The following is a 25,118-nucleotide window of genomic DNA, read 5'->3' as shown; positions in this document are numbered from 1 at the left end:
GTTTACACTTCAAAAACTCAATGCTTCAGAGCGTGTTTGGGAACATGTCATGTTTTATACAAAAGTTGGGGGGAACAGATTTCCATGTGCAACATTTTATTAGAGGACTAATAAACATACTGTATTTCAAAGTAAAAAAAAAACTAGTAAGGTGAGGAAATTTCTAGTCGAGCAAGCAATCAAAAGCTCATGGTCAACTGTCGCATTGGGGATACCACAAAGTACAGCAGTTGATGGGCACTGGAGCAGGGATGCTAGCGCCTGTGGCACTGAGCCATGTTGGCTGGTTTCTGACCTGTTCTTCGTTGGATGCTGTGCACTGTACAAATAAAAATTGAAAGACGCGTATTTTTCATTATATTTTATTTTATGATGATGCGTCCTGTTCATTGTTTGGAGAGGTTTGGGGGAAAGGTCTGTTTTATTTCTTGTTTCATCAGTGGAGACTGCTCAGCTGTAGGTAGTGCAAAATGGTTGTCAGTCCTTAAAAATTCTGTTTTCCTCGTTAATTACTGCTACCTTTATTCTGAGTGTTTTGCAATGAGGCATGAAATGGAGTCTAATCCTGTGTCATCCCTCTCCACTGTGGTGCTGTGTTCTGTTGTGTACCGAATTCAAGGGATACTGGGACGTGTCGGGTTGGTGAGGTGTATTGTTTCTTGCTCAGCCTAGATCCAGCACTGTATTGTTTAGATTTTGCATCCGGGAGTGAGTATATACATGCAGATGGATAAGATTTGTAAAACCTAAGCTTTGCATGATAGCTATCTAAACTCAGGAAGTTAACAGAGAACATAAGGTCAAGGATTTAATCAAAATATTGGCATGACGATGAAGAGTTGCTTCATACTGCATATGGTGTGTGTTCATGCATAAATGAGAGTGGAAAGGGATGCTTCTGCATATCCATGTTACAGACCTATTCATGATGAGTCTCACTGGGTTTGGTCAGTGTGGAGATGAGTTCCTAATTACCAAAGCTGAGAGAAAATAAAGAGGTGGATGTTCACAACGTTGCTTTTTCTCTCTGATGGAATGGTACTTTCTTCAAGTAATCTTTGCCAAGTTACTTGTGGTTTTTAATCCTCATCTCAAACGTACTTAGAATACAAAAGATGGTACAAATTTTCATTTTTCATCTGCCAAACCTAATTACAACTACTCCAAAGTGCTTACAGATAGTTAGTTATTTTGTAGACTGCCATGAAAAAGAGAGGGGAGGGAGGTAACAGGGTAATGTTAGCTCCTCTCTGGCCCTTCTGCCTTTCTTAGGCAGATCTGTTGTTGTGTGGGTTTGAGCAATTTAAAAAAAAAAAAAAGGCAATGAGGGTTGTTTTTTTTTCCCCAGACTCATGCCTCTCTTAGGAAAATACCTGTCATATAAAGAGGAAATGGAGGGTGACAAGGGATGGAGGTGCAGTGACTCAGTATCCAGAATTGTTTTTCTGTGGCTAGAAAAGTGAAAAGACTCCCAGCTGAGAAGGGTAACTTGCAACTGTTGGGAAGAGGGATTTAGGAGGATCATGTGAAAGGAAGAATTGCCACCTTCACGGCAGGAAATGGCTGGAGCACGCACTGGGACCTTGGCAGGGGAAGGTCAGCACGCAGGCTGGCTTCGGGGAGGCCCAGAGGAGGTCGCTGAACGGTGTGGATGGGCAGGGAGCATGTGGGAAGTAAATAATGGGGATTTAAGCCTGGTTCAGAAATGACAGGGCTCACTTCAGGCACTGAGTAGGTATATCAGAGGACAAAGTAAGCCTTCATGTCTCATTGGTTGCACCTTGCTTTGGTTTTGCTTAAAGACAAATACAGACTATAGGTGGGTAACAGTTGATGTGCATATGAGTCATGTAGAATTTTGCCATTCAGGTATTACAAGCAGATGCTTCAAATGGGTAATTTGTAGCAGAGGGCTGGTTAGCTAAAACAGGCTGAGGATGATAGTGTGATTTACTATTTTGCTAGTCCGATGCCCTGACTCCCTGTTCACATGTAACTCATTCTGAACCAGCCTTTGTGTTTTGGGTTGTATCTCTCAAGCTTTGAAGAGATCTCCACATCTGAAAACGTGATTCTCCTTGAGAGACTCATACAGCAAAATCTTTGTTTCCCTTCAAGTCCTGATTCTTTATGCATGAGGCAGCTTATTTACTATACATCCTTTGATTTGAAACTGATAATGATGCATACTGTGAAAAGTGGTGTAATGTCTTCCTTTTGCTCAGAGAGCTCCCTGCTGTTTTTGTGGTGCTTCAGATGTGTTCTGGTACATAGGTTGTCCTGCCACGCTTGCTGTGTTCATGGTTTGGTGTTCCCTGGGACTGCAGCCTCTTCTTTCATCTCAGAAGCAGAGTCTGTGAGCAAACTCCTTCCATGTGAGACTTTCTTCTTCTATCACAGTCGCTTTTACAACTAGGTGAGATGTTTTTCTTTGGCATGACAACTCCTGACAAATGGTTAGCTAGCAGGATTCTCTCCTTTTGATGTTCAAGTTGCTATGCATAGAGAAGTTGCTCAAGTGAGAACTTAGCTTACCCTCCAAGTCCAAGTGTCTTCATCTATAGTTGCTATCTTTCAACCTGTGGTTCAGGGCCTTGGGTCGATCAGAACCAGCTATTGGGTTTTGTAGAGACACAAAATTTTTTGCGAGCTTTATTGATACTGGGGTTCTGCCAGCTTCTGTTTTTTACGATCTCTTTAGCCATGTGGGGGTCTTCAGACTTTCATGCTTCAGTTCGAGGTGCATCTCTGTGATGTGCAGCACTTGAGTAATGCATTCAGTCTCCAGAAAAGCAACATAGAATATCGTAGAATCATAGAATATCTCAAGCTGGAAGGGACCCATAAGGATCATCGAGTCCAACTCCCTGCTCCTCGCAGGGTTACCTAAAACTAAACCATATGACTGAGAGCATCATCCAGACGCTCCTTGAACTCTGACAGGCTTGGTGCCATGACCACTTCTCTGGGGAGCCTGTTCCGGTGACCAACCACCCTCTCAGTGAAGAACCTTTTCCTAATGTCCAATCTGAACTTCCCCTCACGCAGCTTCATTCCATGTCCTCGTGTCTATTATCAGTGGGCAGAGCCACTGGACTGACAGCACCCACGGGCTTAAGCACTTCCTTGAACCAAGCACATAGCATCCTGCTTATTGGGGAGATCCTGCAAGCAATAAATCGCATGCTGCCCCTTCAGAGAAACATGTGCTTGAAACACCTGGGAAGTATGGCAACCACACAATTATTCAAGCCCAGAATCTCTAGGATTTGCTCTGTAGGTAAGCAGAAATATTTCTCTTTTATTTGGGTAAGAGGCCTATTTAGCCTAATTAGGAAGCGCTTTGGCAATGATGAAGCAATATGAGCACACAGGAATGCAAAAAGGCCGTCTTCACTGTACACAGATAAAGGGAAATGAGCAAATAAAATACGAGATCCCAGAGAGAAAGGATTATAAGCTGGCAAGAGATAGAGTTCTTATTGCTAGGTTGATATCCCTAATTGATATAAACATGAAGCCCTGTGCAGTCTGTGGTCGTTAAAAGATATGCATCTAAATAATATTTAAATAGATTCTTGCATTTTTAAGACTCACTGGAGTGTAGTTGTATTCAATTTAATTAAATGAACTGAAACCCCCTGATAACTATGCATTACTGGTCCTAAATAAAACACTCTCCAAAGAGACTTCAAGATGCTTAGTTAAGGTGATAAAAATCCTGAGCCCAGCACCATGAAGTTTTGCATGAGCAAACTTATTTTTAATTCATCTGTATGCTACCTGCAGTGGTTGAGAGCGTGTGTTAACAGTGCCGTACCTCTGCTAGAGTCAAAAGCTGAGGCTTCACTGAAGTGCTTCAGGGCAGAGTCAGTCCTTCTGGTTTTACCTTATTTGTATGAATGCGGGGTGTCTATTTAAGCTAGTTTATTAATGCCACCAAAGAGTGGGAACCCCTCTGCCAGCGGTGGGCAGCCGGTCCCTGCAGAAGCGAGGGTTGCTGGGGGAGCACGGGCAGGCGGGATGGGCAGCCTCGGTGAGGGGGGGCCTGGGCGCAGCTTGCTTACAGGAGCTACAGGAAACCATTTCTTCTGCTGCTAAGATTACATGGGGAAACATGGATTGCTGCCATGCTCAATTACAGTTGTTTCCTTTCCTGGTAAAAGACGGCCCATCAGGAAGTGGTAGGAGTGAAGGCGAGGTTAGTCCCTGGGTACACAGAAGTGTTGGGTGTATCCTCCAGGCTGCAAGTTGCTGAATTTCTGGCAGGAAAAAAATAGAAGAGCAGAGTTTGAGAAGGCAGTTTAAACGTCGATGTTCTGGTTTTCCACAGCTGACAGCTAGGCTGCCCTCTGCCCTCGCAGCCATAAATCAAGGGCTGCATCTCTGGGGCGCACAGTACCCTGTACCGCTGGGCACAGCAACCAGGATAACTGATTTCCATATCTGCTCCCAAAACAGAGGAGAGACCCTATCGCGCCTTGGTGTGCAGAACAGTATTTTTTCACGCTTTGTAAAACTGGATGTTGGGGTGAAGGCAGATACTCCAAGATTCCCTTTCTCCTTTTCCCTCTTTCCAAAACCTTCACATGGATAGCAGGAGAGCGTCTGTCTCTTGGAAGTAAGCCTCTTAAATGGCACATGGAGGAATAAGTAATAGTGCTTACTGTCACACCCAGCTTCGTAATAGCGTAATAGCATTTCTGAATGTCGGGATGCTCATTGCTGAGCTGGGTGCTGCATGAATAAAGGCGCAGTGCTGCCCCATAGCTCTCGCCATGTAAGTGCAGAGGAGGCGATAGGCTCGTCCAGCCAGAAGGAACCTGGGGCGACTGCATCCCCGACGGGCGTTCCTGGGCGCTGGCTTCCCTGCAGAGCGGGAGAGGGCCGTGCTCTCTCCTCTGCTCTCTGGTAGTTGTAGCAGAGGGGAAGGTCCCGGTGCACGATTCAGCTCCTGAGGTGGTGAGAAATTAGGGAAGGCATGGAGAGCTCTCCTCCTTTATTGATGCATCCCCAAAACCAGTACCATCGGGTTTCAGTGGGCTGGGGGAAGCTGCGGTCCTTAGGGGGGGCCAGGCAGGAGACCTGTTCAGGATCTCAGGCCTGGCTCTCAAAAAGGGTGGGGGGAAAAACCCCAAACCTAGAGAAGTAGAAATAAAGGGGTGAGGGGAGCACAGTGGTACACTGAAGAAGCAAGGGAAAGGGGCAGGGGGAACAAAGAAAGAAGGATAAGAAGTTTCTTTGAGTGAACTTTCCTTTTTCTGGGCAAGGTATGTCCTGCTTGTGCCAAACTGTCCTGGTGAAAAGCATAGCAAAGTTTAAGATAAAGATGGTTATTCTTGCTAACGTGACGCTTGGAAAAATATATGACTAGAGAGGAACAAAGGTCAGAATAGGTACTTGTCGCTGACAGTTTTTATACAGCACCTAACGCAAGGCAGAATGAAATACCATTTCTTCCACAAAGAAATTACAGATTGTAAGAGCTTCTTAGTGTCGGGGAAAAAAGAAAAATAAACACTTTATAGGCCAAAACAGATTTAGTGCATTTTATTTGGAGAAACTATTTAGGGACCACCAAATTGGATAAAGAATTATTTTACTAAACACGCAATTATTTTGCCTTGGGTAGTGTGGTGACAATTATGTATATGCCCCTTATGCATATACCTGTTAGGAACCTGTGCATATTGTGTCTCAGGCAAGAATTAACTTGCACAGTAAATATGTAGGGTATAGGGTGCTATAAAGGTTTTACTGCCATGTGCTGATGCAATAGAAATTCACAAATCCAAAGTTTACTAAGTGCTTTCCTTACTGTTTTATGATGTTGATAAGGTACTTCAGTTAAAGGATAAAAGGATTAGGTTAGAATAAAATCCCATATAGGAGCAGAATATTAGTGTACCAGTAGGTTATATTAATATTTTGGATATCATTCGTGTATGGAGGCAGACTTACAGACAAATAGAGTTGCAAAAACAGTAGAAAAATAATTGCCTATTCCTAAAATAAAATCACCCTTCAAATACTTCTCAGCATACTCCTAAGAGTATGTTCATAGTGAAACCCTTATTTTACCGTAGTTTCTGACTTCTTTTTTTTTTCCCCTCAGTTGAAAATGAAACCAGAATTTCATACAGCAGAATCATTGTTAAATAGGATTTCAGGGCCTTTTTGGTTCATTGACTTAGATTAGTGCATTTTATTGTTTTAGTGTGTGTCACCAATACATCCATCTATGAGGGAATGCCCCTTAGTGATTACTGGTATAAAGCAGAAATCAGTTTTGACTATGCTTTTTGTAGTAAAACTTGGACATAAACATGACCAAAGTTTGCGTTGTCTGACTCTACCACACAACTTTAGCAGCTTGGGAAATACTGTAAACCACACTTGCTGAGCTTAGTTTTATCTTCTTAGTTTGTTTTGTCTTTAAGTAGCCAAACTGGGTTTTTTGGGGTTGTTTCTTTGTTTTTGTTTTTGTTGTCGTTGTGGTTTTTTACTTGTTTTCTGTTTGTTTTTTTCAGGCTACTGTTTTAATGAGTTGCTCACAGCTCAGTTATGTAGACCTAAACAGTCACAGAAGATTTGTTTTTGTCATATTGTGTCACTACTGTATATAAAGAAAAGATACAAATTTTAATGAGACCTCCGTCACTATTGCGGTTGATATGGCCAGCTCACTGAGATAAAGATTTATTTCATTATCTGCTTAAGATGTTTGGCTTTTGAATATCTATTTCATTAGAGTCTAACTTAACTCAAACAGGAAGCCACGCCATAACATATGCTAAACTTCCCAATTCTGAAACAAGAAATTCATCTCCAGCTCCTTAATGGTGCTTTAATCACATATACGTGCATTTCTTAATTCTTGCCATTCTTCTATCATTTGTTTCTGCTCCAAGTGTCAGGATAGAAGCCCACTGCAGCTGGTGTGCGCAAAGAGACACATTTCCACTCAATTTGAGAAAAAGTCTCAGAACACACAGTGTGCAAAAGGAGGAGCCAGGGAGAGTAAGGGAGACAAAACTAATGAGAGGTGATGTCAGGTGCAGCTATTACATGGCTTAAGTAGTTGTTAACTTATTCTGCTTTACAAGCTGGCAATGATAACCTGTGCCTGACTGCTGACCAGCCTGGTGGGTAGTGGTGGCCTGGCAGGTATCAGAGCAGAGGAGAGTTTTGAGTTACATTTTCATGACTTTAGGGCAGATCACCTCTGGGAAAGGAGAATAGAAGAATATGCTGTTATTAGGGAAGCTGGACATTAAGGGTGCTTTGAACTAACTTTTTATGAATAAAATTTGCATGTAATCTTGTCTGTCAAGATAATGAACGTGTGAAAGAGCTGGTTCTACTTGTGATAAATACCCTCTTTTTAAGTGTGTTGGAATGTACATTTGCATAGATACAACTTTTTCATTAGCATGCATATATATATACACGCCTTTTTTTTTTTTTTTTACATAGAGAACTTCCTTGGTTGTGTGCCAGAGAGAGGGATCCCAGTAGTATGCTTTCAAATCGATTTTAATTTACAAAGGGAAAAACATAAATCACATTCAGAATGCTTTTCCAGAGGTGCTTTGTTGTACCTTCTTGACAAAGACTCCAGGGCTTTACAGTGAAAAGCGAGGAGGACAAAAATGATGGTGCTGATGGTCAGGAAACACTTTATTTGCAGAATTTTGAAAAGGGGAAGAGTGTGTTTTGATGTAAAGATAGGGCAAGGTTTCATATGTATTAGAACAAGGTTACATAGCCGCTTGGTTTAATAAAAAGTTTCTGGGTCTAGAGTGACTGCTCTGAACTCAGTGAGCTGTATCATTTATTTCAGATAACTGCTGCAAAAGCTTTTATATCAAACTGTACCATTGTGCATTCTGCTTATTGTACAGAATCTAGAACTGTTAACCATGCTGCAGAGAGCTTGACACAGTTTTATTAGATCTATTTTCGTAACTGTAAAGTCGCATAGCTTAATGACTCAACCCTCAGATGCCATAAAAATTAATGGAAAGTCTTCCATTGAATCGGTCTGATCTGTATGTTCTCTTTGTTCTCGCAGTGTCCAGCTGAAGAGAGGTCAAGGGAACCATGACAACCCTTCAGCATCCTCTAAAATAGCTGTTCTCAATATAAAAATGTCATGACTTCTACTCTGAGTATTTTATGCCTTCCCCTGAATATCAAGGCAAGTGCTGGGCTGCCTGGCCTTGCGCTTCTGTCTCATTCACATTTCTGACCCCGCTGACTGTCAAGACAGACTTTGAACCTGTAGCTTCATGGATAGTGGAATTGTTACTTCTGCTGAATGGAAGATTGTCCTTTCCCAGCCCTAGGAAAAGAAGGGAGCATTTCTCTAGCAGCTTGTTGAGTTTATTTTTAGAGGCAACCATTTTGTGGCTGAGCCAGAAGGCGAAACATCAGCCTTATTCCTGGCAGAAATACATTGCTAGCAAGGGACAGGTAAGAGGGTGAGAAATGCGTAACAGATACAATTATTGTGAAGCTCTGCACGTTCTCCTACGGATAGCTGTCCTCATCGTGTGAGTTTGTATTACTGCAGCAAATTGAGACACAAGCCCTAGCCAGAGAGGTATATGCAGATTTAACTCTCCTGTTTTGAAAGGGTTTGGATCTGATTTAAATCTGCCTCCTTAGAAAGAGCTGTGGAGGAACATGAAATACAGTGTGTCTCTCAGATTAACCACCTGAAGCCTGAATTCATGTATTAGTATATTTTGCAGTGCAGGAGGGTAGGCTGCCAGTCTGAGGTTGCCTAGGGAAGGATGCACAAGTTTCTCGAGTTTCTATGAGCCCACCTTAGGAAAAAAATACAAAAAGGACTGGTATCTTCCTCACAGTTGTCCCATGAAAATCTGAGCATCCCTTGCTTTGTAGGTAAGCTAGTTCTGCTTAACTTTAAACATCTCGTAGGATGTGTGCTATGTAGATGAAGTCCTGTTGAAAACAGTGTGTTTATTAGGCACAAACATATTTCCCTTCAGCAGATGTTCTCATTTCACCACTTTTTTGGTCCCTCCTCCTTCTTACCCCTCTCCCCTCCCCAAACAAGCCTGTTTGCTCTGGCCCATGTTCTGGCTTTCATTTTTGTACTTCTTACAGCTATCCAGACCAAAGGTATTACTGAAATGCAGGGTTGTGTTCCACAAATTTTTGGTAGGCGTCCATGTTAAGATCTAACTGCCAGAAATAAGGTGCTAGTGTTTGCAGTGACTCTCCACCCAGTAGTCCAGTGTTTCAGGCACGGAAATGGATTTTTTCTCATCCTGGGCTGTGAAGGTCAAAACCATACCTTTGCCAGGGTGTGATTGCGGAGCGTTGTGAAAGAGAATATTCCCTTCGTCTGTGCCCTTTCCACGTACATTTATGCTTTAATAGGAAAAAGTCAGATACTTTTTTCCTCCCAGTTTCTGACCTGTTCCTAGTTTATGCACGTGCTGTGGCCATAGCTGGAGTAGTTTTTAAGTTAGGAACTTGCATATCTGCATTGTGTGCTATAATTTGCATTGCTATGTGCAGATGGAGACCCATCTGTCTTGCTGACCAAACGGGCTTGTTGTGTGCACATCTTTTTTTACATTTTTGAAATTCATGCAGTTAAATGAATTTCATCCAGTGGCGTGGAGAGTGAGCACATATATCTGATGATCAAGTCCTCTTTCCTGACATTCGTAATGTCTGCTGGAATAGGAGGAGGATATGCTGGAATATGCAGTTTTATAATACATTTTTCAGAATCTGAGACAGAAAAGTACACACTCAAATAGTTGTATTTTTGGTAGCTTTTTCTAAAACTCTTATTCTGTATGTAAATTTATGCAGAAAGTATGTATGCTGTGCCAGTGCCTAGTGTTTAGGTCCATATGCAGGTTCGTGGAATGTATATGTTACTTAGCAAAGTCCATTATTCCTCCATAGCTAATAGTGTTTATTTTATTACTATTATTAAAATATGAATGTATTTTTACTTGATTTTATTGCCAGCAGAGCCCTTTGAAAAAACATTTTTCTCCCTTATGCTTTCAGATGTCAAATACAAAGGATTCTGCCAGCGCGTTAAACTAACTGATGTGCAGTGACCGATAAATCCTAACTTTATAATAAGTGTCAAATGGTTCCAATTTTTCTTTGTAGTCACTCCATTAACAGAAATCCCGACGGATTCCTTTGGTATTCACATGCATATCAGAACTAATTCTCTGGGAATTCCAGGGCAATTCATCATTTACTCTGTGTTTTATGATGCCAAAAAAATGTTGCATGCATACATTATAAGATGGAAATTTAGGAACAAATTTACAACCGAAAATAGAAATCTGAGATAACTTCTGTTTTCATGAGAATATTTTATTAAATCTTAATTTTAGGTTTAGCCCTTTAAAAATAATAGGTTGTTTACTTTCCGGGCTATCCGACTATTTTATGGAAAGGTCTCAGGCAATAGTGAAGTCTTGGGAGAAACATGCTGTAACTTTACGAATAAATTAAAGCATTTCAGGAATGGTATTTCTGCTCAATATTAGTGTTGCTCACAACTTTTTTCCACCAGAGAAGATCTGTGGGATTATATAGCTGGAACATTGCAGTTTGTATGGCAATAAACACAACTGGTGCAGAGCAGTCTACATGGTAGGGCTTTGCTTAACTGTTAAAATTGTAACAAAATGGGAAAGAGTTTATTATGAGGTCTTTGTTTTAAAAAATTACTGACCTAAAGCAGTTAGGAGCACATCAGTGGCTACTGAATTACAGACATATCAGTAAGAATAGATTTGAAAGCTGTGTCTTTTTTTCGTTACTCACATAAGCTGTTTCAAATATGGGACCCGTCTACATCAAAATGGGACATAGTGACACATAACTGAAGGCTTATTATAAATTGCATTTTCTTACTATTTTTGGTATGAAATAGCTGTATGCTTTTTCCTACCTGTGAAACTAAAATGGCAGTCCACGTTTCTTTAGACCCTGTTGTATTAGTATTGGAATCAAGCCCACAATGTAGGGCTATTAATAATGAAGAAGAGGAATGAACAAACTGATGGGTTTAGACTTTTATTTCTATTATGTTAAAAATCCTCTAGGTTTTGGCTTGCATATGAAAGCAAGAAAGTACAAGGAACTTGTACTTTGGCTAACTAACATTGGCTCTTATTCTTTGTGTATCAGTGTCAAATATTTCAAAAATATTATTACTTATGAATGCTTTTATTATTCTATTTTATTAATAATGCTAGGGATTTTCTTTTAAACACTTTAGACAATTCCTTTTACTCTCTGCCCTTTGTAAGGGAATGAATGACTTCTCAAGCTGGAGCTAAAGTTTTGCATGTGAATATTTTTTAAATACTCAATTAACTTGAAAACAAAATAGAAATACAAAGCACACTGGTGGTGATTTTGTGCGAGACAGTTTAGAATTGTTTGGCAAAGTTGGGGGGGTCAGTTTAATGAATAGACAGACAAAATGCCGTAGTTCAAAATCAATCTTCTGATTAGTTGTACTTGCAGTTTGATGATGTCTAAAGTAGGTCCTCTTGGCCATTGTCAGTGCAGTAGAAAAATGAAGCATCTTCTCTTTTTTTTTTTTTTTTTTTTTTTAGTTTTGCCATGTCTTTAATAGTACTTGAAGAATAAAGGAGGAGGATGGAGATAACTATATGTAGGGATAAAATTTGAGGTGATAGAAATCAGGTATACAATCCTTTGTTAAGTTATGACATTATTTCGTTATATCTAACATGGGTGTGAAATACTTGCTGTCTTTGGCTTGGGTTGACTTGTGTATCTGTGTTTCTTTTTTGACAAAAGCAATGCTTTCTGGATACCCATGCATAAACTCATAAAATAAGCTCTTTGCTACAGAGACAAATGATTCAATCGTCATCTTCCACTACAACTTCCTGGCAAGCTGAGATGTAAATGCAAATGTTTGTATTTTTGTTCTCATTTTTCGAAGCTTGAGACTTCAAACCCCACAGCAGTCCGCATCTAGTTAGGAGGTTGCTTGCCGCTGTTGTGGAGCGGTTAACTTGTAAAGCCAGCTGCCCTCAGTCTGGTAACCCAGCAAAAGCAGGGTTGCAACGAGCATGTGTTTCAGTTATCAATTCTCATCTCTAAGATCTTGTAGTATTTCTGTTCCTTCATATTTTTTTTTTCAGCTGTTAAGCTTGCTTTCACACAGGACTGGTCTTCCCTGGAGAGCTGGCATGAGCTGTATTTGGAGCATAGCCCCTAATTTGCGTCCGAAGCATTGACAACAATCCCTTCTGTCAGTCAGTCAGGCTGGTGCCTGCAGCTCCGCTTCTCCGGACGTTGCAGCACTGGCGGACTGGGTGGCTTGTGAATAGGCCTTTCTTTGCAGCCACGTGCTCGCTGGCGGTGGGGCCACCCGCGTTCTGTGGGCTTTAATTGGGGTGCTGCAATCGAGCTAATTTTGCTCTAGGGACAGTCACAAGCCTTCAGCCTTGTAGAGACCACCTTTAAAAAAAGCACAGTGAACTGCACGCCAATATAAGTGGAAAATGAGCACTTGTTCAGCTTGGTTTGATCCGTTGTGCAGCGCCATTGCTATCCCGCGAGCAGCCCAGGAGCGTGGGTGTGGGAAGGTGCACGGACGAGCGCTGGAGTGTGCTGCGGTCCTCGCCTCGGCTCCACCGGCTCTCAGCTAAGCTGAAGTTCATGTGATATGTTAGGATTTGGAGTATTTCACTCAGTTTCAGAGTCATGACTTTACCTTCACAAGTTACACCTATTTCCAAGCAGGTTTACTACGTGAAATTTAATGGTTTCCAGAACTGAGAGGAGACAGACTGATAGAGTAAATAGGCAGATTTCATATTGTTCTAAAAAAATTATGGTTTCCTGTCTTGCCCTTCTATCATTACTGTTTCCAGCTCCTATACTCTTAACTGGCAAAGCTTATCAAGGAATAAACAGACTCTGTCTGGGAAAGATAGTCCAAAGTGGGAATTTTTGGTAACCCTTAGAGAGGGATGTTTGTTATGATGGAGTGGCTGGGATTCAGATGTCACGTCGTCTCTTTGGAAGTCATACAGGTTTTCTTATTGCCTGCAACAGAAAGCAAATGGAGGTTAAGTTTTGGGGTTGCTTTTTCTGTTTGGTGTTCATTTTCCTCCCCTGCACTGCAGCACTAGTTATCCCTACTGAGTGTGCAAACCTTGTGAAAGCAGCTCATTGTGCGCGTGGGATCAGCAAGCACGCCCTCAGCCACTGGAAGAGTGTCCAGTTGTGCAGGTAGGTGTGTGGAGCTTGTGGCACAGGTGGAGAGTCAAAGTTTCTTCCCCAGCTTGTTGGGAAGTGATGGATGGCAAGGAGGGGGCTGGAGAGAGACGTATGCTCGCTGCCCGCTCAGTGGGTAGCGCTGCTGCTCCGGTAGAAAGGCAGGGTAGCACTGTCGCGCTCTCAAAGGTGCCGTTGTTTTGTCTTTAGTGGTGTGGAAGGTTGTTTGTGCAAAGCTCTGGAAAGTGAAGTTCCCAGAAGTGTATTTGCACTAAGGAACCGGATCTTTTAACGTTTGAAACATCTCCTGTTTGAGATCTTTGGCAGGTTGAGAGATGGGAAATACAGTAAAAAATACATAGGTATGTATAGAGGAGGGGTGTGTGTGTATAGATATCTATTTAGTGTAGTTATTTTGCTTCTGCTGCTCTAACAGGTGATGTGCAAGTTGTTTTTCCACCTGTACTGTACACAGTAGTTTTAAGAAACGGCAAGCTGTTCTGAGTTTTGGGAATGTGAGCTCTACAAAACTTCCTGGAGAATTTGAGATACTGTTGAGCATGTGGAATTGCACTTCAAAAAAGTAGAGAGTGCTGTTTCACAAAGTCTGAGGTTTAATAGGCTTTCAGTTTGATTTAAACTGGAATGTTTTTTCCAATTCTCTGGAAGTGATGCTTCATTAAAAGAGATCTGCCTCTTCAGCATAGTCAAGAACCCTGAGAGCAGGGCCACATGCTTATTTCCAAATGGCAACAGCTTCAGTAAGGTGTGGTTTCTAATTAAAAGACTTCCTCCTAGCTCTTATGCTAAAACTCTCCATTGCAACTTATGTATATTATTAGCATAATTATTTTAAAATGATTTCTCGATTGCTTAGTTTTTTCTTAATATTCAAGACATAATTATATATGTATGTTGCATCTATTAACAGCAACAATTCTTGTTCTTTCAGAATATGCATGAAGTGTAGATTGATACCTTTTAAAGAATGTATACAATAACATATATGCTCTTTCATAAATTAGACAAACAGAGAAACAAAATTACTCCATCTCATCTTTTGGACCTATTTTAAATGTGTGCGTACTGTACCAAAAAAATTGTTAATTCACCCTGCCCATCCCCTCGCCTGGCCCTCTGTGGCATACATATCTGAAGTTTAGAAGGATTTCTCATGCCACTTAAAATCCAGCCTGGTTTTGGTTTGGTTTGTGTTTTTTTTTTCTCCTTATTTATGCATCATTTTAAAAGTATGAATTTTGACTGTAATTACCACATTATTACAATTAGATTCCTGGCTATAGCCATTTTATTAACAGGGTAGCAATCCTGCCTAGCAAAGCAGACTTTTGGGACTGAGCAAACCCTGTTTCCGCCTCTGGTATATCTTAAGAGACCAACCGGCAGAGTGTCTGTGGGTGGCATAAACTTGCCTGTTAAAGTCATTTGGCTGGAATTGTTTGCAGTCCGGCTGATTGTGCTTATGAGCAAGAAGTTTAATGTTTTAAATTGCTGTTAGTCATTGTCAAGGAAAGCAGGGCCACTCCCAAGTAAATAAGGTCAATGAAATGTATGTAATGACTGGTTATTGGATGCGGGGGCAGCTGCTTGGGAGAACCAGGTAGAACGTGATTATATGTGTGTGGGAGGGAACTGAGGCAAATAGTGCCTGGGGGTATATTGTTCCTCTGCTGTGTGTTGCTGTCCCTGCCTTCTCTCTATGTGTAGGAATTAGCAAGAACCCACCTGTTTCTGCAGAGCTGCTATGGTACTGCAGTTCCCAACTGTTCTTGCATGCTCAGGGCTAAGAATTAAGAGGATGACCCAAGAGCTGTGTGCTGGACGTGCTGCAGGGAGGGCGTCTCCCTCAGAGTTGTGGTGTTATCTTTAGATTAGAATTTTTAAATTGATTAACGTCTTTTTCTTTGCCTCTACCATAGGATGGGTCACTGGGAAATATTGATGACCTGGCACAGCAGTATGCAGACTACTATAACACCTGCTTCACGGATGTGTGTGAGAGGATGGAAGAGCTGCGCAAACGGAGGGTTTCCCAAGACCTTGATATGGTATGTAGAGAAGTTCTGACTTTATTAACAAATGATTGCCATTCATGCCCCAGATGAAGAATCAATATTTCAGCTTGAAGAGTTCTACCCAGGGAAATAACTATATGTGATTGTGTTCACGCACACAAACATTTCAGCCAACTCAATTAAACACTTGGAAATTAGCAGGATTAGTTTTTTCTAGGTATTTGTTATGATTCATTAAGCCTTGGAGTCTGCATTTCTTAATTCTTCTTTAATTAGACTACTTTTTGCTTGCGCACATTTGCTTGCAAACCTCAACTCTTAGAGGCAAGATAGTGTCTGATGAAAGCATCGTTTCTTTGCTCCATGATGCTCCCAGCACAACGAAACTGTGTGCTGTTTTTCACTTGCATTGTACGAACTGTTAACGTACTGCTGCTCAGAACTCCAAGGTACAAATACTAGTTTCAGGCTCCCAAACGTAAGCAATCTTCAATTTTGTGAACCCTTTTCCATTATTACACATTACAGAACCTGTAGCGGGGGACATAGAGTCACCAAGTCCTTCAGGCTGGAAGGGATCTCAGGAGGTCTCTAATCCAACCTTTGGCTCAAAGCATTGTCAACACTGAATTCAAACCAGGTTGCTCAGGGCTTTATCTGATTGGGTTTGAAGACCTCCAAGGATGGAGGCTTTGCAGCCTCTCTGAGCACCTGTTGTACTGCTTCACTGTCTCCACAGTGAACTTTTCTTTTTCCCTGATATTGTGAGATACCCCTCATGGCAATTTACACCTGTTGTCTCTCATTCTCATGCCATGCACCACTGAAGAACTAGGCTCCATCTTTTTGATAATCTCCCTGTAGGTACCAGCATGCTGCCAGTAGGTCTCCTCGAAGCTGTCTTTTCTCCAAGCTGAATCTCCCAGCTCTTCTTGCAGGGCAAGGACTCAAGTCCTTCAGCACCTTGGTGGCCCTTTCCTGGACTTATTCAAGTTTATCAATGCCTGCCTAGCATGCAGGACTGCAGAGCCAGAGGTGGTGGTCCAAGCATGGCCTGACAGGTGCCAGGGAAAGGGGAAGAATCGCTTCCCTTGATCTCCTGGCTACGCTGCTGTTGACACGGTGTGGGATGCTGCTGGCTGTCATTGCTGCCCGGGCGTGCTGCTGGCTCATGCTAAGCCTACTGTCCCTCAGGCCTTTTCTACAGAGTAGGCTGGACCAGCCAGTCAGTCCCCAGCCTGTGCTGGTGCATGGGCTCACTCCTTGGGAGCAGGACTTTGCATTTGTCCAAGTTGAATTTCATGAGGTTCCTGCCAGGCCACTCTGAGTGGCAGCCCTGCCCTCAAGTGTATTGACTGCAGTCCAAGGTGGGCATCATCCATTGCCCTGATGGGGTGCCCTCTGTTTTCTCCTCAGGTATCTAACAAGATAGGCCCCTGTACTACTCTGCTTGTAACTGGCCTCCAAGTATGGCACATTAAACACTTCTCTTAAAGCCCAACTAGCCAGTTTTTCACCCATTCAGTTGGGTAGACTCTCTGGGGAGTCCCACTTTAGCCAAAACTAATCTATATGCAGGTCATCTCCATACCTCATTTTTGTTAGGTTTAAGAAGGAATCTTTTAGGCAGCCTATCACAAAAACATCATGTGTTTTCACTTGTTGGGAAATTTCCTTACTGTCCTGTAACATTAGTAAATGTTTGTCACTATTCAGGGTGTGTATCTATTACTGATTGCTGTGCTTTTTTCATTGTAAACTTCTTTATTAGTTTTCATAACATTCATAAAGATCATCTGTGACAGAGAAAAAAGCTTTTAGGTCTGCTTTGTTAGGTCTTCAGTGTTAAGTTTGTGTTTCCCAACAGTATCATATGTTTTTACATACAGACTTAGAGATATTTCCTTGAAGTCTTGTGTCGCAGAAAACAGGTTACTCATAACCATACAGAAACTCATAACCGAGATCTGGTTAATACCTCTGTTGAGGCACAGTGCCATGGCAGAGCCAGCATGGGATCTGATCACAGTTCTGCAGTTCCTCTACAAGATCAAATCCTTTAAGACAAATTTGGGACCTGAAGTTGTGTAATGGTGTCTTGTACCTTTGCTTCCCCAGATCCTAGCACTGACCAGCAGCAGGGAGTGGTTTGCATCCTTTCTCTAGCAGCTGTACCTGATGATGTGGATTACTTAAGGTTACTTCCTTTCTTTTTGGGATTCCAATTTAGCAACTGAGAGGCTTCCAGAGCTTGTACAGACTATGAACTGCAGTTACGGCTGCAATGATCAAGGCAGAGTCATCTTCTCTGCCCCACTGAAGTTAGCTAGTTCCTTCTTTATTTTTAAATGAAAAAAAAAAAAAGGCAAATGTATTTTGCAGATCTATTGCTGCCAAGAAGTTCCAAGTGTTAAACAAAAGGTTATTGCAGGAAATCCCTTTGTAGACAGGCCCTTGAGGCTTCTGTGCAAAGAAACTGATGGCACAGAATCGTGGTGCTTGTGAAAACCCCCACGCTCAGCATACCTGGTATTCTGGGTAGCTGTTGGCAGCAACGAAATCCCCTTTCCTGGCACTCTTGGAAGGCAGCTCCTGTGCTGGGTGATGAAGCATGCCTTATGGCGGGAGAGGGCTCCCTTCTATTTAGACAGATGGGCCTAATTTGGCTCCCTTCACTTCCGAAGCTGCAGAAGCCAGGCTGGGGAAAGCCATGTGAGCTTAATTAACTCACATCAAAGGTGCAGAGCTTCACACTGGTTTAAATAGATGTGAGCTAACCCAAGACAGACCAGTGAGTGATTCACTAGCTCATTCTGCTCAAGAGAAGCTCTAGTCAGAGAAAGTGGCTGTGTGAAAAGACATCCTGGAGATTCCTCTTCAGTGGCTCTCATATTGAGTTTGCTCATGCTAGTAGTCCAGTGATGACTTCTTGAACTGTCAGGTCAGAGAGAAGATATTGCAGTTGAAAATGAAATTAGGGCTCAATTTTTGCTACATCCATCACCACTATAATACAGTTTCTGGGCATCAAATAGCCATTCTGCTGATAACACATGAGACTATAGATATTAGCTCGCTTCCACAACAACAGCATCCAAACAGCACTGACTGCAGCTGAAACTTGCTCACATCAGTAAGTAGGCAGGCTTGACTTAGGTACACAGGGAGCAGGAAATGGCCATGTTGACTAGAATGCATTTTCAGTGTGATAGAGTAGTATGCCTGTTTATAATCTGCTGTAGAAGCAGGAGTTGGTTTAAACAGAGCTGCTGAAGTGACTGCAAAAGTACTAATGTGAAGGACAGAACAGAAGAGCGACCCATTTGTTGAGATGTTTTTCCTCTCTTTACAGCTTGAGGAAAGGTAGTATATTTGCAGAGGTTTTGGAATAGTGAATGGGGAGTAATGCTGGGGGAAATGCCAGCTTCATAGCATATCCCAGATGTGCTATGATAGCAAAATATATGCACCAGATAGCAAATATATGCAGCCCCAAAATTATTATGCACCAATATTATTGGGCTGCTAGTCTAGCCTGGCTTTGCTCTGCCATACATTGCTCTCCTAGCAGGGGTGAGGAGGGACAGTGCTGTCTATATACCCTCTCTTCCCAGCAGTGGGGTCATGCCAGAGCTGGAGGTAGGCAGTCCTTCTGCTCTTCCTCCCCCGACCCCCCCACCGATGGTCTTCTCCCTCTCTTTAGCAAGATCCTAGAACAGAGCAGAGCTGATATGCATGTAGTGCTAGTGCAACTTTCCAGGGTTTTGCTGAAGTGAAGGTTACTGAATCATGAGAAGGGGATAGCATAGGATAAACCCAACGGCTGCACTGAGATCAGGTCTAAATGAGGAATAAGGGGGCAGGGGGGGGAGTCTCTGTTGACAGCTTTTTCAGAGCTATAGATCCCATGTGCAAAAAAATTCATAAAGCAAAAGGTATTGGGATACATCTTGAGAATTTATAATCACGAAAGATCAGGCCATCAGCAGCTGTGATATAGGTGGAAGACTGCAGTGTGATTTTTGGATGGCAGTTCTGATGTCTTCCTCTGAAATGCAGTATGAGTGATAAATAATACGTAACAGAAACACAAAAGGCCAAAGTTAGGTTTGGAGCTGCTTTTACTGAATGCTCTGAACAAAGAGAAAGAGTGGGTCACCCCAGGGGTCGAAGCATCCTCTAAAAGTTGCACAGAGAGGCTGTGTCAGGAGGAGCAGTGTACTAACAAAGAAGTGCCTGAGCTGGCAGAGCTTTGCCAGGAACATGTCTTTAGCGCTGGCTCGCCCAGATTGCCCTTTGTAGCGTTTCCACTGGAAGGACAGAAATACTAACTGTTTATGGCTGCTTCTGTACACTTCGAAATAATTTTAAGCTGTTTGGGAGCAAGTGTTTGATATCTTGGTTGTATATTGTACTTTCTAATCAGCTCTCCAACCTTTCCTATCAGACCACGGCCATTTCAGTCTGGATATCCTGCTCTGGAGTTGAATTTTTTTTAAAAAATCACTTGGTAAAATTGTTTGGGAGAGCAGCATATCTTGTAACAAAACAGTAGCTGCAGATGGAGCTGAACACAGGGTATTTTTCCAAATGGCAGTGCTGTCAAGGATTGTTAGTTGTCCCTAACCACGGTAACTGCTTTTTGTGTTTGGAATTTTGCCTCTGTTTTTGTAATGGAGAATGTGCTTGGGTTTGGACATTAATGTTTGTGAACAGCATGGGAGTTGCCCATGTTTCCTAGCATTTGGCCTATTCCTGTGAACCATGTGGTTTTTTGGCTGAGGAAAAACTGCAGTCGGAGTAAATATAGTGGATTTTCAGGCCCATAATGGATGTATCACTGGTAATATTGAGCTGGACATCTGCTAAAATGCAGTTACGGCCAGAAAAGTGACTCTGAGGATGGTACCTTGTTACTGCTCATATCTGCTTCCTTTGTGTCTTCGGGATCATATCTGCCTGGCTCGCTGACAAAACCAGGTTCGCCTTGCCTGTCAGCAGGGCAGGATGGCACTGATATAGCTGTGAAAGAGCAAACTGCATTCTGTTGTCTCATCCATCACTGACAGCGGCCAGCTAACTGCTGCTGCCAAGGTTTGTATTGTAGCTGATGATCTTGAAGTCAAAGAACAGCTTGAGGTTTTCTGATGGACTCCGACAGCTATGGTTGTGGCACTGAGAAGTTGCACTAATCTTTTGACTTGTAAATTACATAAATTTAAAATGAATGCCACTGGAAAGCTGTAAGGCACACAAGTATATATTTTTTTTTCTCCTCCATCCATTTAATTAATTTTGATGTGTAAAAGGGGAAATGTTCAGAATCTCTCTATATACATGGTGGTAATGTACAGTGCATATTTTTGACAAATTGACTTGCCTAATCCCGTGTGTTTTTACAGTACCTGCACATATACAGATGCAAAGTCGGAAAATAGAAATGAACACAAAACCAACATAAGTTTCTTGCCTTGCTGCCCAACATGCATGTAGTCCTCAGGTCTTGGCTGTGCATGGTTTTGAAAGGTGCTCAGCAACTAGTTGTTTGGTCACAAATGGAGTTGACCATCTAGACAATGTCATCACGTGTAAATGGTATATGTCCAGCGAGGCAGAGTAGAGGAAAAGCAGCACAAGTAGAGTAATGAGGAATTTGAGTGATGGAGTAATTGGGCTTTAACCTTTTTAGAGGTGTATTTGGCTGATACTGTGTACTGCTGCTTGGCGATACCATAAGACTACTTGAGAAACTAGCCAACCTGCACTAAAGGAGAATAAAATGCCCAGAACTGTTGCAGTCAGTAATTGATGCGTATTTAAGAAATCTCCATGGGAGTTAGCCACTGAGGCTGGAGTTACAATGCTGAACGTATTTGTGGAATCTGCCTGTGCCTGCACTATAGCTGGCTCTAGCCACGACCTCTATTCTTTGCGTCTTACATACATTAAAATCTCAGGATCCTAAAATAGACTGCTTATTCCCTGCCATGAAATGATCAGCTCTGCTTTGCAAATGCAGTAGTGGCTGCTTTTACCTTTGTCCTGAGAGGACACCTCTATATCTTGCTGGAACAGGATCCCACTGTTCTGTTTTGTCTTGCTGGCTGAGAGAGGCCCTCCAAAGTATAAACAACATCTGAGTTGGATTAAAAAGGTATCTACAGCACAAAAAAAGAGCTGGAGAACACACAGATAAGACTTCCTAAATTTTGGAGAGTTTCCAGGCCTTATCAGGCAGACACACAAAAGAAAAAGTAGCAGTAAAAGACATAGACTTTCAAGCATTTTTTTTTTTCTCCAGTACAGCTTGAAATAGAGGGGGTTTTCCCTGAATATGAGGTACGTAAAGTAGATTTACATAGTAAATATATAATAGAGATTTACTATGTGTGCAGTCTCAATCTCTCAACATTTTAGGCTTTATCTCCATAAGTTAAATTCATAGTCATTTTTTCATCATTAATGGAGCTTTTCAAAGGTAGACACAATGGAAATTCTGGAACAGACAGGCTATTTTTAGTGTCTCATGTATCACACACCAAGACAGCAAAGGCATTTAAATACAGAGCAGGCATTAAGCATGAAAATAAAGCAAGGCCTGTTCCATGCACAGCAAAGCGAATACCGTTCTTAAAACAGTTCTTAGTCCACTTCTTACTAGCAGACTAAGTAAAAATCTCTCAACTTTCTGTAAGCTAATGATCTCCTGCAGTCTCACCACTGTTTTTGTTGGAAGCCCATTTATAAATAATTCCTTAAGCAAAATCTGTCTCTTTATAGGCAGAGTTTATAGGCTGGAGACTCAGCAGACTGCACAGCTATGGTAGTTTGGGTGACCTTATCTTCCTCCCTTGCTTTTTGGAGCAGGATCTTCAGTTTGACACTTCTGGTTTTCTGAAAATGTTTGTGTATTTGGCAATGTCAGTGTTATGGGAAGAACAGGTTGTCAAAGGTAATTGTTATTTTTTCTGAACTGGTAATACCGTTATGAATAAAATAATATTTATGTTATAAATAGAAAAGATAACTCACTTTTAGTAGTCTGACTGGTAATTGTGGAGGGGAGAAATTCTCCTTAGCGTTATAAATGTTTTTCTAGCTATTCTTAATCTTTTAGCATCATCTGTAGTGATTTTCTTGTTCTCTTACATTCAGCAGGACTTTTACTTTGAACCTAAGATCAGTTGAATATATTCTTACTGTGCTGCTGTTTTATCCTAGAAGCAGTGCGTATCTGCTGGAACTGACAGACTAGATTTGTATTAACTCTGTGATTTAATCTCATCGGAGCCTGAGGACTTTGGGGGGAGAGGGGAATTGGTTGACTAACTTCAGCTCCCTTTGTGTGGTGTGTTGGTTTTTTTTTTTCCCTTTCTCCCCTCTGAATTTAAAAATGACAGCAAAAATGGAAATGTATAGCATCATGCTATCTGGACCATTAGGTAAATTTCATTGCAAAGGATATGACTGTTAAAAAAGAAAGCAAATTTAATTGTCATTTAAGAAGGTGCATGTCTGAAGAAAAAAAAACCAACAGAAAAACCAAAACCAACAAACAAACAAATCAAGAAACCTCAAAACACCCAAACGCTGTGGTGCACAGTTTCTGTGGTGTGCAGCCCAGCTTGCCATTCGCATATTACTAGAAGAATTCCAAAGTACCCAGGTAAGTGGCATTACTCTGGGAAGGACAGCAATGTATATTGGCTGGGTCAGAAGACTATCAGACTTTTGTAATGTGGTAGCAGCTAAACCAACAGAAGAATGAACTTAGAAGGTGTAATAGTCTTGTATTTAGATTGCTTCTCTTTGTCCTTGTATAGCTTTGGCCAGACTCCCCAGGCAGGCTCTATGTACCCTCCTTCCGTCCCCCAGCCACTGCTATCCAGTCCATCTATGTCTGCTGAAGATGGCTGATGGCAACTTCAGATGTCAAGTAATTTTTGTGCTAGCTTGCATTTCTTCTGAGTCCTTGGGTGGAGGAATACCACCCTGGGTCCTCAAGGAATAGTAAGGATATTGCTCAAGACAGAAGTCTCGAAGTTAGTGAGGTATTCAAAAACCGCACTTGTAAGAACCGTAACAGCCTTGCAGGTCATCAGGGAAAACAAACAGGTCTTAATCAAGAATAAATCAAGAGCATGTTGTGATGAGAATGAGAAACACATCATGAGTATTTGTGCACATCTGGATGTGCTTTGGAATGTCTGTTTCTCTGCAGCAGAAGGACGCTCCTCCAACAAAGATGCCCAGAGGAAGGCAGGCCTCCATCTGCAAATTCAAAGGGGTTGGTTTCTTTTTTTTTTCTTTTTTTGCCAGCCTGGCCCCGCTCTTCATGATGTAAGTTCTGATGTTGCACAGCTACTCTCCTTTGATCTCTCCATGCTTTATCTTCTCTCAGTGTTGTGTAGGTTTCCTGTTTCAGCAGGGTCGCCTGAAGCACACAGAAAAATGCTCTGTTTCAAACAAGATGGTCTGTGAATTTTGTGTTTGAAGAACTCAAGCAGTTTGAAGAGACGTGACTTCTTTGGTGATTGATCAATCTGTTTTCCGCAAAATAATAAAAAGGAATGGCTATCAGCTGGAACCCCCTCTTCCTAACTGCCATATGTCATATCCCTCTTGATTTATATTTGTAAGTTTTCCCCAACAGTTTAGATTGCAGCTGTATCTTACATAAGGGAACAAAGTAATTTGGGAGTGCTACATCCAGATTTTCCCTGACTCTGAGTCTTTTTTGGCTGTTCAAGCAAATTGAGTTGGGGAAGGCAACAGTCCGGTAAAAAATATACGTATGAATGTAAATGGGTAATATTTTGCAAAAGGATTCAATTTCAGTACCTTATCAGAGGGATTAATTTCTTGTGTTGCTGGGCATGATGAACAAAATCAGGCATGGATTAGAAACTAAGTAAAGAAGAAAGACTTGAATTGATTAGCAAAATTTGAAATTCATAAGTTGCTTACAGAACACATACTGGTAATTTTTTGTTTATATCTGTGCCTTTTGCTTGTTGCTGTTGAAGTTCCTGATAAGACCATCATTATAATAATTTTATTTAGGCTCCATGTGAAAATAGTGGCAGTATGGTTGTGTACCCAGGCTCATTTAAGGGTGTAAAGAAGGCAGTGTTTTCAGGAATAAAGCCTTATTAAATCAGTGGATATAGCTGTGGAAAAATAGACAAGCTTTTAAGCATATAAGGCTTTATTCACAAGCCATCCAGGTAAATTAGGAAGACAAAAAAGCTAGGAAAAGAAAAATCAGAATTTGGAAGCTTCCTTTAAGACAAACTAGTCTGATAAATTAAACAGTATTTGAAAGCAGTCCATCTCCCCTTCACCTCCAAGGGGCACATGTTTCAGGCTTCCGTCAGCTTTCTGTCTTGGCGCATCCACAGACCCGTTCAGGTTTCTCCTTGTTCTGGTCTCCCAGCAAAGGTTAAGCCATAGTTCAAGTCCATTTTGACAGAAGAGAGAGCTTTTAAAGTTTTGCAGCATGTGGGAGGTGCTGAAAGTCATGCAAATGAGAAGTAAGAAGGAAGTCAGTCATCAAGTTGCTTTATGCTCATGTGGTTAACTACTGAAAGCCACATAATTGGAGCCTTCAGTTGCTAGCCTACACAGAAGCTCACAAAATAGTTTTATTTCTCCTTTGTATAGCGTTTTCCACCCTCTAAGTCCTTTAAAAACATTAATTAGCCTTTGTTGCGTCCTTTGAGGTTGGTAATTTGAGTACCATTATCCCTATTCAGGCCTCGCCTCCCTGATATTCAGCTGCTGCTGAAGATTTACCTATGTAATTCC

At 41.7% G+C, this 25,118-nt stretch overlaps 1 protein-coding gene across 6 annotated transcripts in view; it reads left to right on the top strand.

The window, feature by feature from the left end:
• Positions 1-25,118, top strand: part of LOC140649244 (SAM and SH3 domain-containing protein 1-like) — a 578,691-nt gene that overhangs the window by 460,555 nt on the left and 93,018 nt on the right. For all 6 annotated transcript variants that reach the window (XM_072856149.1, XM_072856151.1, XM_072856148.1 and 3 more), the window contains one exon: positions 15,216-15,344. In XM_072856149.1, coding sequence (XP_072712250.1) covers positions 15,216-15,344 — 129 coding nt within the window. The remainder of the gene's footprint in view (positions 1-15,215; positions 15,345-25,118) is intronic.

The sequence above is a fragment of the Ciconia boyciana genome, chromosome 3 (assembly GCF_034638445.1).
Source record: "Ciconia boyciana chromosome 3, ASM3463844v1, whole genome shotgun sequence".
NCBI lineage: Eukaryota > Metazoa > Chordata > Aves > Ciconiiformes > Ciconiidae > Ciconia > Ciconia boyciana.
The sequence above is the reverse complement of the archived record's forward strand: the minus strand, read 5'-3'. Positions and strand labels throughout refer to the sequence as shown.